At 40.2% G+C, this 13,807-nt stretch overlaps 1 protein-coding gene across 5 annotated transcripts in view; it reads left to right on the top strand.

The window, feature by feature from the left end:
- BCAT1 (branched chain amino acid transaminase 1) overlaps positions 1–13,807 on the top strand; it is a 226,942-nt gene that overhangs the window by 76,791 nt on the left and 136,344 nt on the right. For all 5 annotated transcript variants that reach the window (XM_089920385.1, XM_089920387.1, XM_089920388.1 and 2 more), the window contains exons 7-9: positions 2,025–2,167; positions 8,264–8,349; positions 10,984–11,124. In XM_089920385.1, the coding sequence (XP_089776511.1) occupies positions 2,025–2,167; positions 8,264–8,349; positions 10,984–11,124 (370 nt within the window). The remainder of the gene's footprint in view (positions 1–2,024; positions 2,168–8,263; positions 8,350–10,983; positions 11,125–13,807) is intronic.

Here is a 13,807-nt window from a genome sequence, read left to right as displayed (position 1 = left end):
TCCCTCCCTTTCCCTCTGCTTCCGTCCTACCTCCATCTCTTGTCATAGCTTCTGGCTATGTGTTAACTTAGGGCTGTCCTACTTCAGATGCCTTCTCCTTTGAAGGCTGGTGATTATGGACACAGTAGACCCAGGCTTACGTCATAGCACACAAGCTGCCACTCCTCTCAAAGGGAGAAAATACATCTTTCAGGTTTCATACATTAAAATGAATGAGTGAATGAACTCAAAGAAGAACTTATGAGCAGCTTAGTTACTTGCCCACCCTTTTTTTTGTTCAGTTGTGGCAGGACAAGATGCTATGATTGTCAACCCAAGCAGAATGACTTGGCTCCGTGGGAAGAGCCGAAGAGAATATAGTGGGAAGAGTATGTGTGCAGATGAGAATGGCACGTAGCCACTATGATATATGGCTTTTGTGCTTACCTTACACTTTGACTTAGACGATACTATAGTTTTTAATCTTGCCCAGGTGTAAAAGAGATCATTAAAAGGCCTAGGTGGGTTTTTTGTAGAAGGTAACATTAATGCTTTGTAGCAGTTATTGTTATATGTTTGATTATTTCTGTGTACTTCTGGGGGTTCATAGTCCGAGGTGGGCCTAGGATTTATTTCCTATGCCTAACTGTCATGGCAGTTCTTCTCAAACTTGTTTGCTACTATCCTGAAAGCCAAGGAAAGTGAATTATATAACCAGGGGCATAGAAAGGCAAGCGAGCATCACACTTATTTGAGGACTCTCATGTTTTATCTAAAACATTGATTCATATTTTGTATTATACTCCATAATTTTCCCATTTAAGTTTAATAAAAGATAAATTTAAAATATTACTTCCTTTTCTCCTAAAGCAACAGAAAATTGGAGAACTCATTAATGCGGACAGTGAGAGCCAGGCATCGTTATGAATGAATCTACCCATGCCAAATGAAATTTTTTTTTAAACATCTTTATTGGAGTATAATTGCTTTCCAATGGTGGGTTAGTTTCTGCTTTATAACAAAGTGAATCAGTTATACGTATACATATGTTCCCATATCTCTTCCCTCTTGCATCTCCCTCCTTCCCACCCTCCAAATGAAATTTTAAGGTATAAGGAACATTAATATTTCTGTTTAGTTTAGAATTCAGTTCTCCTTCCAAATGACAGACCATTTGTGGAAATATATCTTCTTAAAAAAAGTCAATTCCAAGATATTTCAGTTTCTTATCTCTGTAGTTTGAGTTTATTCTCCACGGGCCGTGTGTGTGTGTGTGTGTGTGTGTGTGTGTGTGTGTGTGTGTGAAATGTCAATTGTATCTTACACTCTGATTCACAGAGGAAAGTGTTCCCCTAACAAGTTTACTTAAGCTTCTCCTAGGAGTCAGGTAACGAATGAATAAACTACTAAACTCCATTGTCATTCCAGGAAGATATGCCATGTTCCTTTGATTTTGAGTAATCCAAGGTGAATAGTGCTGGTTGAGAAAAACAGGCTTTTGGAATACTTTTTGGTTAAAATCAGGATTTTTAACATCTTGCCTCACCTTTTAGGGAATTTAGACCTTGGACATTAGGCGTTTCTTGGTTATACTGAAAGGTCTCAGAGCGCAGGGTTGGTGCTCTGCTAATTAATAGCTGTAACTTCATAGTAGTTACTTCTCTAAGCCTCAGTTTCTCATCTGAACCATGGAAATAATGATCGTGGCTAACTCACAGTGTTGGTGTGGGGTTTAAATGAAATGTAAAATTGATTGGTATGTGAAAAAAATAATAAGTTTTTAAGTGTTGCTAACTTGTCTATTTACCTGTGTTTAACCTTTCAAGTTAGAATTCCATGATTTTTCTTTGCTCTCTCTTTCTCAAATGAGTGCAATTAGACCATTTAGGTTCTCTAATGGGTTTCCTTTAATATTATGCAGTTAACTAGAGAGTATATATTATTAAAAACAGTACATTGACTACATCCACACATGAATTAAAGACTTACTGGGAGGTAGGAGCTGAAGTATAGTCATAATCAGTATGTTTCCTCTTTCTTAAAAGGAATTACGGCTCATCTCTCTTTGCCCAATGTGAAGCAATGGATAACGCGTGTCAGCAGGTTCTGTGGCTCTATGGAGAGGATAATCAGATAACTGAAGTTGGAACAATGAATCTTTTTCTTTACTGGATAAATGAAGATGGAGGTAATCCACTCAGATTTCAGATCTTGGCTCTTTTTGAGTCATTTTCAGTGGGACTGGAAAGAAAAGAACTAGAACCTTAGAACAAGAGAATAAGTAACACGCTTGCAAAATCTAAGAAATTCTGTGCTTTTGCTGTCCAAGTAAACATGAGTTTAAGTTTACAGCATTTATAAAGATTTTGAGTTTTATTTTTGTTTTTTGGCTTTAGATGTACTTACTACTGAGATGTCAACTGAAGGAATTTATTTATTTATTTATTTTTGGCTGTGTTGGGTCTTCGTTGCTGCGTGTGGGCTTTCTGTAGTTGTGGTGAGCGGGGGCTACTCTTCGTTGCGGTGCACGGGCCTCTCGTTGCGGTGGCTTCTCCTGCTGCAGAGCACAGGCTCTAGGCACGCGGGCCTCAGCAGTTGTGGCATGTGGGCTCAGTAGCTGTGGCTCGCAGGCTCAGTAGTTGTGGCACACGGGCTTAGTTGCTCCGTGGCATGTGGGATCTTCCTGGACCAGGGCTCGAACCTGTGTCGCCTGCATTGGCAGGCAGATTCTTAACCACTGTGCCACCAGGGAAGTCCCAACTGAAGGAATTTAAATCTCCACAATTTGAAGATATGCAGCCTTATCCCCTTTACCATCTTATCATTTTTCCTATCTGAAATCCCTTGCATTTGGAGATGGGTCTCGGATCAATTCAGTGGTTATTTACCATATACTATGTATAAAATGCTGTAGTAATAAACACAGTCTACTGTTTCTACTGATACGAAATTGAGTGTACTCTCTTGTTGTAATTCATTTAACAATCATTGCCCTTTCTGCTTTTTTTTTTTTGTGTGGTACGCGGGCCTCTCACTGTTGTGGCCTCTGCTGTTGCAGAGCACAGGCTCAGCGGCCATGGCTCACGGGCCCAGCCGCTCCGCGGCTTGTGAGATCTTCCCGGACCGGGGCACGAACCTGTGCCCTTTCTGCATATTTTGACAATACATTAGAAGCCTTCCAGATTTACTCTGGAGCTCAATTTGAATGAAGAACACTATTTTTAAGGACAGATCGATCTATTTGGGTATTGTTTTTAGATTCTGGTTCATTTGAGACTATTAATATATGTTACTATAAAAATCAGTACTTCTTTGTTACCTTTAATATCCTGAATGCTCACTTTATCCCTCTTTGCGATTAGTTTTTTTAATTAGTTGGCAGAGACCACAGCAGTTCAGTGATGTTTTGGCAAAGTCTATGGTATTAGATTAAATGGTATTTTTCCCAATAATGGAGGGAAAAATACATATATATCCATTTATTTTCATTAGAATTTTAATAGTCAAAAAATTTAAAAACATTTTTAGGCCTGCTTACATTCTTTAGGCTGTTCATTTCACAGTACCGAGACAAGAAGTGTAAAATGATAAGTTTCTAAATACTTGTGAAGTCTCGGGATTGGTTTTAATTAAAATTGTACATGAAATTTTAATTTTAAAGCAGCTATAGTAGCCTCTATTGCTCTTTTGTTATTTGGCTACAAATAGAGGAAAATGGTGATTCAAATGTGACTGACTTCAGAGCTGACTTGAGCATTACTGGCAGAGTTATAAGATGAGCCTTGTATTTCAGTCAGAGTTAGAATAAACAGAAGGTGTAGTGAGCACGCTGTGTCCTGGGGTTGACCACTGGTAATCCTTAGCATACGAAAAGCCAGGTATAGATCATGCTCATCCTTCCATACCTGCTGTTTGTACTTGACACTCTTGAAAAACAAAATTTGTACTGGAATATTTGTGATTTCTAAATTTGAGTTATTTCATATGACCTGTATCAAAAGCCGTGCTTGGGGGCTTGCCTGGTGGCGCAGTGGTTGAGAGTCTGCCTGCCGATGCAGGGGACACGGGTTCGTGCCCCGGTCTGGGAGGATCCCACATGCTGCAGAGCGGCTGGGCCCATGAGCCATGGCTGCTGAGCCTGAGCGTCCAGAGCCTGTGCTCCGCAACGGGAGAGGCCACAAAAGTGAGAGGACTGCATACCGCAAAAAAAAAAAAAAAAAAAAAAAAAAAGGCGTGCTTGAAAGTTGACAGCCAGTGTTGGACAGGCAGTATTACTTAGGAGATAATAAATTGATTCAGCTCATTCTTTCCACTTGCCCACTGCCATCCGCACCCCCCAGAAAACCCACACAACCCCAAACAAAACCAGTTACATCATACAGAAGTGGCACCATCCTTATTTATGGATGGGAGATGTCAGGATTTAAGCACAGTCTGAATCAGAGCTGCATGATTTAACCAGAAACACCAGAAACTGTCCTGATGAAAAATGACCCCTTATGCAAACAGTAATCATGAACCACTTGCACCATGGCTTTTAAAAGTCAGAAGAGAAATGAATGAATTTCTGTCTGGCTCTTATAAAATATACAAGACCTTAAGAGTTATTCTTCAGGTTATGGTTGCGTGAGATAACTTTAGTTTTAATGTGAAGATCCTCCGTCAATTTGAGGCTGTTCACCTGCCAGATCAGATAAAATTTGAAGGAAGGAGAAAGGAAATGGAATAAATGTTTGAACAGTACTCTGAGAGAAGTGAGTAGAATGTCAGGAATAACCTTTGGGCTTAAAAAAAAAAAAAAGACATTGAAGCAACTCCCGTAACTTTGATTTATACCATGTGGCTTTAGGAAAATACAAAGAATAATGTGTTGAAAATCAGAAAGATATTGATTTTCCTCCCCCACTCCCCAACTTTACCAAAAGCAGAGTTCTTCCCATGAGCACCCACTCTCACTGCTCCTTTGGGACAAGGTGGCTGCCACAGGGCTGTGCACTATTTTGTGGCACTTGGCCTGAAACTCATGTGTTTTTTTGTTTTGTTTGTCTTTGTTTTTGTTTTTGGAGCAGAGAAAGGTTTATTGCAAGGCCGTGCAAGGAGGTGAGGTGGCTCATGCCCTGAAAAGCCTCGAGCTCTTACTTTTGTTTTTAAATTGAAGTATAGCTGATTTACAATGTTGTGTTAGTTTCAGGTGTACAACAAAGTGATTCAGTTATATATACATATATGTGTGTGTGTGTGTATATATATACTTTTTCAGATTCTTTCCCCTTATAGGTTATTACAGAATACCGAGTATAGTTCCTTGTGCTATATAGTAGTAGGTCCTTGTTGTTTATCTATTCATGTGGGTTTTGATTCCAGTAACAGCAGCCGTGGTTGTAAGATCTCATGGCCCCGTATTCTCCTTTTTTATTCCGTTGATGAGTAATTTAACACACACACTTGCTATTCACTGTTGAGAAAACAGTTTTATCTTGTACCAGACACTGGAGCTACCTTGAGAGTAAGAGTCAGTTGTGGCTGAGTTCACAGTTGGTTTCGGGAGGCATTTACAGCGCCTCTGCTTGGAGTACTCTTCCTGCATGGCTGCTAGCCCCCCTCCTTCAAGTCTTTGCCACATACCCCATTCTCAGTAAGGCTTTCCCTGGATTCCTTAATACCACTCTTAAACTCTCTCCCCCAGCACTCCCCATCGCCTCCCCCCTTTTTTGCCTCCATCATCTGACATACAATTTAATATAATTGTTTGCCTCTGCTTGTTAGAAAGTGAGCAAGGAGTTACATCGGTTTGGTTCACTGCTGTACCCAAAGTGCTTAGAACAGCCAACGGCACTGATACTGATAGACACTCAGTGTATATTGTTGAACGAATGAAGAATTGTACTGATGGTGTTTGGAGTATTCCTGGTTTCCATTAGTGCTTGAATTTGGGAAGTCACAGATGAATCCAGCTGTTATTGCTTCTAAATCCTTCATCTCCCCAAAATGATTTCTCTGTCAAGAACAAGCTTCATTCGTAGGCTCTCTTTTCCTCCTGTTGAGCAATCTGGAGCCCGTTTTGGCTCTTGTAATCATGTTTGTGGTTGCAGAGGAAAATGAATATTTCTCACCCAAATGTTGTCATGTCATCATCTCTGTCTGGCAACCAGAGAAGCAGATGTTCTGTTCCTTGACCTCAAGCTAGTGGTTATAGTTTTGGATGTTAAATATATTTCACAAAACTGCATTTGCACATGAGGGGCCGCTGTTTTCATTTAACTTTATGCCGTCTTAGAGCTCAGCAAGTATTAGGAATGGTCCCGTTTGGGAACACTAGAAGTGTTTGTCTATATGTGTGCAGTGTGTATGCATACGTGTACACACATATAGATCTATACATTTATATAGCCAGCTAGCTTGCTATTGCAAAACACATGTTTATTTTGAGACAAACACTTCTAAACAAGACAAAAAGTAGCCCTAAGAACATTGCCAAGAACAAATTTTCTTCTTTTGAGAAGTGATTTTCAGCAGATAATTTTTAGAAATAAAATTCAAAGAAATCATACTGCTGTATCCTAGCAAAAAGGATTATTCATTTATTTCCTTATTCAAAAACATTTATTACATACCACTTAGGGCCAGGCACATTGCTGAGGGGACACAGGAATGAACATAACAGTTCCAGTCTTCCAGAGAGCTGGGTTGTCGAGGATGTCTGATGTGGCCACAGTGGAGTGGGTGAGCCCAGACCACAGTTTACGAAAGAAAGGGCGGTGGCCACAGTGTTGGGAGACTTAGGCTCTGGTCCCGACTGGTCCCCAGTGTCACCAACCTTGGCAAGTCACTTATGTTTTTAGGGCCTCAGTTTATCCTTCTATAAAATAAGGATTGCACTAGGTGATTTCTAAAGTCTTTTTTGCCTGCATCAAATGGCTTTGGAGCTCAAAGACTGATTTCTACACTGCTTTAGCTACCCAGTGATCCTTTCCAGCATCCTTGTGAATTCCTCTGCAGACACATGATGGGCAACCCATCATCTGTTATAAGGCTCAACGTGTATATAAAGTGATGGTTGAAGGTTTGAATTTCTCACTAGATTCAGCTTCCTGGGTGCCAGAGGTGAGGAGGAGGGCGGATGTTGAGTACCAGAGGCATCCTTCTGTAAGGAGGCTTTGTGGCTGGCGGACCACACTGACTCCTGCAGACAGGTCATAATGCCAGCCCTCACCATGGTTGGGAGTGTCTGCGGTCATTCTCAGAGTAGACCCGTGTCTGGGCCTTGGGTCTGTGAGTCACCCGTGGAGTGTTATTTTGGTTCTTTTTGGATTTCTTTTTTTCCTTCTTTTTTTTTTTTGAATTTATTTATTTAGTTTTGGCTGCATTGGGTCTTCGTTGCTGTGTGCAGGCTTTCTCTAGTTGTGGCGAGCGGGGGCTACTCTTTGTTGCGGTGTGCAGGTTTCTCACTGCCGTGGCTTCTCTTGTTGCGGAGCACGGGCTCTAGGCTTGCGGGCTCAGTAGTTGTGATTTGCAGGCTCTAGAGCGCAGGCTCAGCAGTTGTGGCTCACAGGCTTAGTTGCTCTGCGGCATGTGAGATCTTCCCGGACCAGGGCTCGAACCCGTGTCCCCTACATTGGCAGGCAGATTCTTAACCACTGTACCACCAGGGAAGCCCCTTCTCTCTTTATTATTTCTTTGTTAGCCATATACATGCCTGAGCCCACTCTGAGCCCATTACATCTGAATCTCAGAGGGTGAAGTCAACATCTCCATATTTGATGTGGATACTTCACCAGGCTTGAAAATCACTCTGGATAGACTTGTCAAAGGCCAGTGTGGGAGCAGTGATGGCCTGAGTGGGCACGGACACCTCTTAGGGCTGGGTTTCTCCACAGTATTCATAGAAGGTTTGGTAATGCCCAGTGTTTCTGAGTAAGGGTCTATCTACATTATCCTAATTACTAACCAGCTTTAATCCACTGAGGTAAATTTTGACTTTGGAATGTTCCTCTTAAGAGTATTTTATAACTCTTACTGTTTGTTAGTGGGAAGCCATCTCATTTTTCACAGGTTAAGGATAAATTGAAGGTGGTAGGATGACTGATCTCCTTGTTCCTTTTTTTTTTTTTTTAAAACATAAGGATCTGCCTGAAGTATGAGTTGACTTGGAAAGTTTGACAATGCAGAACAGTGACCTCCTTTTCATGTTTACTACCAGCAAAATTGCAAGAAACTTTTTAGCGGCTGTTGATAAAAGGCATGGCTAATAAAGTTTGAAACTATTCCAATTTCTAATTGACAGAGGAAGAACTGGCAACTCCTCCGCTAGATGGCATCATTCTTCCAGGAGTGACAAGGCAGAGCATCCTGGACCTGGCACACAAGTGGGTGGGTGCCTTTGACATGAACCACTTTTATAAGCATGGAACAAAAAGTAATCAAAAAAAGTCCAGCGTAGTATTGAAATAATATCCTGTAGTTCCAACCAATGCTGTCTAATCTTTAAATCTTAACTTGAGTGAAAAGAACTCTTCTAGAAGGACTGTCTTGGTGAGACTATCAAGTAAGTATTGTCTGTAGGGAGGGCAGGCAGAAACCAGTTCAGCAGGTCGTCCTAGTGAAGAAGTATTCTAGTACTAGTCTCAAGCTTTATACCAGGTGTCTCCTACCGACTCACCTGGTTTATCCTCCGAGGGCTTCCTTTTCACCGGCCTTTAACTTTTCAAGTCTGAGTGTGTTGTTTCCAAATGGCAGTGGTACGTAGTCCTTCCCTTTCTCTGTTTATTCCAGTGTAACCGTGCTAGAAGTTAAAGAATTTTACTGACATATAAATGCTTACTAACATGACAGTATTAGTTTCACGGCCTTCTTTCTCCCTCCTTCTTGCCCCCTGTCCTCCCAAATTCACATACATGCTTATTTTAACATCTAACCATTCAAGCAAATGTAAAGTTGTTTTCAGTAGCCTTTCTGATTCAAGTGACACAGGCACGTGTGTTAAACCATTCGGTATTGGAAGTGACTTAGCATATTCAAATGAATATTGAATGAGTTGATTAATCTGGCAAAGGTTCCTGGATGGGACTTTTGACCCATGTATTGAAATGGTCTCCAGGGGACAAGAAAAGGCTTTGAGCAGACTGTGGTGAAACAGTGCTAATAGGACAAATGTTTAGAAACACACACGTCTACGAGAGCACAGTTTCTCTGGAAAAGGCTTTGGAAATAGAGAAAACGTGCTATAAATAATTCTCAAAACCCTGAAGTAGACAAGACCCAACTGCCGCATGCTGGCTGGCGCATTGGGCATGACATTTACAAACTGTTGGTATAATTTCAAACAGCTTGCCCTGTCCTAATTGTGTTTTCAATTGGAAAGATGTATTTTCCAAGCTCAGTGATTTTTGTTTTATTAAAGAAAAAAATCAACCAAGTACAGAAGGTTTGATGAGAAGTTCCAAGTGGAAATTCCCCCATGCTAATGATTTGCTAGCATGAAAAATAGGTTATTATAGAGGAAGTTTCTTCCTGACTCCTTAGCTATAATTTATTTTTAAAACTGTGAGACACAAATGCCAAGAGGCACGCGGGGGGTTACCACTGTTTGCCAGGTAGGGGAAATTGTCCAAAAATAAGTGAGGGTGAGCAGAGTAAAAAGAATTCTGTTTATGTACAAGAGATTTTTTTTTCTTTTCTTTTCTTTTCCACAACGCAGAACTCAGCTTGTTCTCACTTGGCTGATTTGCTGGCATTTATTTATTTATTTATTTGCCTTTGTACAACTTAATTGCAATCGCAGACTGAGATAGGTTGAAACTTATAAAAAGCCATATTTCTGTTGCAGGCATATTTCCCTACCCTTCCAAATATACTTACACCATGATGCATGCTTCTTCTAATGTTTTGAATCTTTCCAAGGGCTGTGATTTCCATTTTTATCTATTGTGGATTTGTAGATTTTAAAAAATACTCTCATCTTATTTTTTAAAAATGTATTCATTCTTTGTTGCCCTTAATTCAAATAGCCTCCTGACTAGCTTTGAACTTTAACCACTAACATAGGAGAATGAGAGTTAAACAGATTAAAGAATGAGTATTAAACAGATAGTTTAAACATAGCTTAAAAGCATCAGATTTTTTTTTCCACTTCCTATCCTTGAGCAAATAAATAGTTCAGCTGAAGTCGATGAGCAGGTATACCAGTAATTCTATGATTAAACTCAACCTAATACAGCACCAGAGAGAAGGAAGACGATTGCTGCTGTGAAGTCGACTGAATCAGTGAATTTAGGAAGAAAAAATATACAATGTAATTTCTCAAATAAAGTCCAAATACACTGTGTTTTAAAGTAATGAAATGTTTCAGATATTTAAATTCAGTCTCTGTTTCTACTCCATAAAGAAACAGTAGAAAGAGGACCAAATTTGGAGCCAGTCATTATCAGACCTGAGTTCAAATCCAGTTTCTGCCATTTACTAGCTGTGTGGCCTTCAGGGTGTCACTCAACCTCCTTGAACTTTAATTTCCTCATCTGTAAAATGGGGATGATATTACCCACCTTAAAAATTAGAGAACGTGGCATGTGGTGGATGCTCGATAAATGGTGGCTATAATTATTAATATTAGATAACAATATATTTTCTCTTATGATAAATAGAGTTTAGAATACACATTAAGTAGCACTTGGGGTGCATCAACTTGTGAGACTTTGGCCATGATAACAAATAAAAGGCAGAAAAGCAGGCATGTATTAAAACATACCATGTACTCTGTCATGCTGATCTTATATTTTCTATTCTCATCATCTCATTTAAAGATGCTGTGACCTTGGAGTAGGTTGCTCAGCATCTCAGTGTGTTTCTCAATAAGATGGTGTCAATCTCTCCAGCTTTCCCTCTAAGGACAATTATGACATTATCTGAGTTCAGTCAGAATGTAAAGTAGAATGGTCCATACCACCGGGCATTTTTTGTATGCCTTTTCCTTAAAAATGTATTTATTTTTATTTCTATTCCAAACAGGGAGAATTTAAGGTGTCAGAGAGGTACCTCACCATGGACGACCTGAACACAGCCGTGGAGGAGAACCGCGTGAGGGAGATGTTTGGTTCTGGTACCGCCTGTGTTGTTTGCCCAGTTTCGAATATACTGTACAAGGGTGAGGTAAGACACTGTTTCTTCACTTCCTATCATTTTCAAACATTTGCGTGTAATTTAATTCTTTAAATATGTGGACAAAGTGCTAGTTGGACCCAGGATGCGAAGGATTTTTTAAATAACTTAGCGTTCTGTTAACTGTGGCAGTTTGTCCCGATGAACTTGTTAGCAAATGACTTACTCATCTTTCCAGTGGTTTCCTGTAAACTCCAACAGTTTTGTCCTTCGTTATCATACCTGCCTTACATCAGTTTAGGGATTGGAGATGTACCAATAGACTTACACTCATTTCTTTCTATCATCTCACTAAGGAAGGTTTTACAACTAAGTGAAATTTCAGTCTCTGGTTTCCAAAAGTACTTCTGAACTACTGGAGTAGGAATAGCAAATTATTAAAGAAAACTCATTTGAATGATCAACTCCTACATTTTTCATCTTCATCATCGTCATCATCATTAATTAGACCACTTCATAAAAAATTTTCATTTGGCAAACCTCATGGCATTTACTAAAATCTTTCAGAAGGAATTCAAGCATTTAGTTAGAAGAAATTTCCTCCTAGTAAATTAATCTTGTTTATATGTGATGTACATCCATTTTCTTGTTAGTTTTTTTACTTTCCTCTTTACAACACAGCTCCAATACTTAGGATTAACATCGTCATCTAACTTCATAATTCAGAGGCATGTGGGCATTATTTTTATAATGTGAATTGGCTTAAATTACTCATAATAAATACAAATGCTTATTGGTTTTGGAGGGTTTTGTTTGTTTTGTTTTGTTTTTATTTTTGGCTGCATTGGGTCTTCGTTGCTGCGCGTGTGCTTTCTCTTGTTGCGGTGAGCGGGCTCTCATTGCAGTGGATTCCCTTGTTGCAGAGCTCGGGCTCTAGGCCCGTGGGCTTCAGTAGATGTGGCACATGGGCTCAGTAGCTGTGGCTCACAGGCTCTAGAGCACAGGCTCAGTAGTGGTGGTGCACGGGCTTAGCTGCTCCGTGGCATGGGATCTTCCCAGACCAGGGCTCGAACCTGTGTCCCCTGCATTGGCAAGCAGATTCTTAACCAGTGCACCACCAGGGAAGTCCCTTCTATTGGTCTTTTTTTTTTTTTTTTTTGACATTTTTATTGGAGTATAATTGCTTTACAATGGTGTGTTAGTTTCTGCTTTATAACAAAGTGAATCAATTATACATATACATATATCCCCATATCTCTTCCCTCTTGCATCTCCCTCCCTCCCACCCTCCCCATCCCACCGTCCTAGCTGGTCACAAAGCACGGAGCTGATCTCCCTGTACTATGCGACGGCTTCCCACTAGCTATCTATTTTACATGCCACTCTCTCACTTCGCCCCAGCTTACCCTTCCCCCTCCCCGTGTCTTCAAGTCCATTCTCTAGTAGGTCTGTGTCTTTATTCCTGTCTTGCCCCTAGATTCTTCATGACCTTTTTTTTTTTTTTAAGATTCCATATATATGTGTTAGCATATGGTATTTGTTTTTCTCTTTCTGACTTACTTCACTCTGTAGGACAGACTCTAGGTCCATCCACCTAACTACAAATAACTCAATTTCGTTTCTTTTTATGGCTGAGTAATGTTCCATTGTATATATGTGCCACATCTTCTTTATCCATTCATCTGTCAATGGACACCTAGGTTGCACCCATGTCCTGGCTATTGTAAATAGTGTCTCAGTGAATATTGGGGTGCATGTGTCTTTTTGAATTATGGTTTTCTCTGGGTATATGCCCAGTAGTGGGATGGCTGTATCATAACGTAGCTTTGTTCTTAGTTTTTTAAGGAACCTCCATACTGTTCTCCATAGTGGCGGTATCAATTTACATTCCCATAAACAGTGCAAGAGGGTTCCCTTTTCTCCACACCCTCTCCAGCATTTATTGTTTGTAGATTTTTTGATGATGGCCATTCTGACTGGTGTGAGGTGATACCTCATTGTAGTTTTGATTTGCATTTCTCTAGTGATTAGTGATGTTGAGCATCCTTTCATGCATTTGTTGGCAATCTGTATATCTTCTTTGGAGAAATGTCTGTTTAGGTCTTCTGCCCATTTTTGGATTGGGTTCTTTGTCTTTTTGATGTTGAGCTGCATGAGCTGCTTGTATATTTTGGAGATTAATCCTTTGTCAATTGCTTCGTTTGCAAATATTTCCTCCCGTTCTGAGGGTTGTCTTTTCATCTTGTTTATGGTTTCCTTTGCTGTGCAAAAGCTTTTAAGTTTCATTAGGTCCCATTTGTTTATTTTTGTTTTTATTTCCATTTCTCTAGGAGCTGGGTCAAAAAGGATCTTGCTGTGATTTGTGTCATAGAGTGTTCTGCCTATGTTTTCCTCTAAGAGTTTTATAGTGTCTGGCCTTACACTTAGGCCTTTAATCCATTTTGAGATTATTTTTGTGTATGGTGTTAGGGAGTGTTCTAATTTCATTCCTGTACATGTAGCTGTCCAATTTTCCCAGCACCACTTATTAAAGAGGCTGTCTTTTCTCCATTGTATATTCTTGCCTCCTTTATCAAAGATAAGGTGACCATATGTGCATGGGTTTATCTCTATTCTACTGGTTTTTTTTTTTTTTTTGCGGTACACGGGCCTCTCACTGTTGTGGCCTCTCCCGTTGCGGAGCACAGGCTCTGGACGCACAGGCTCAGCGGCCATGGCTCACGGGCCCAGCCGC

Source organism: Delphinapterus leucas, chromosome 11 (genome assembly GCF_059928025.1).
Source record: "Delphinapterus leucas isolate spDelLeu-1000000601 "Yukka" chromosome 11, BTC_Dleu_Yukka2, whole genome shotgun sequence".
NCBI classification, from domain to species: domain Eukaryota; kingdom Metazoa; phylum Chordata; class Mammalia; order Artiodactyla; family Monodontidae; genus Delphinapterus; species Delphinapterus leucas.
Note: the sequence above shows the minus strand (reverse complement) of the source record. Positions and strands in the feature narration are given on the sequence as shown.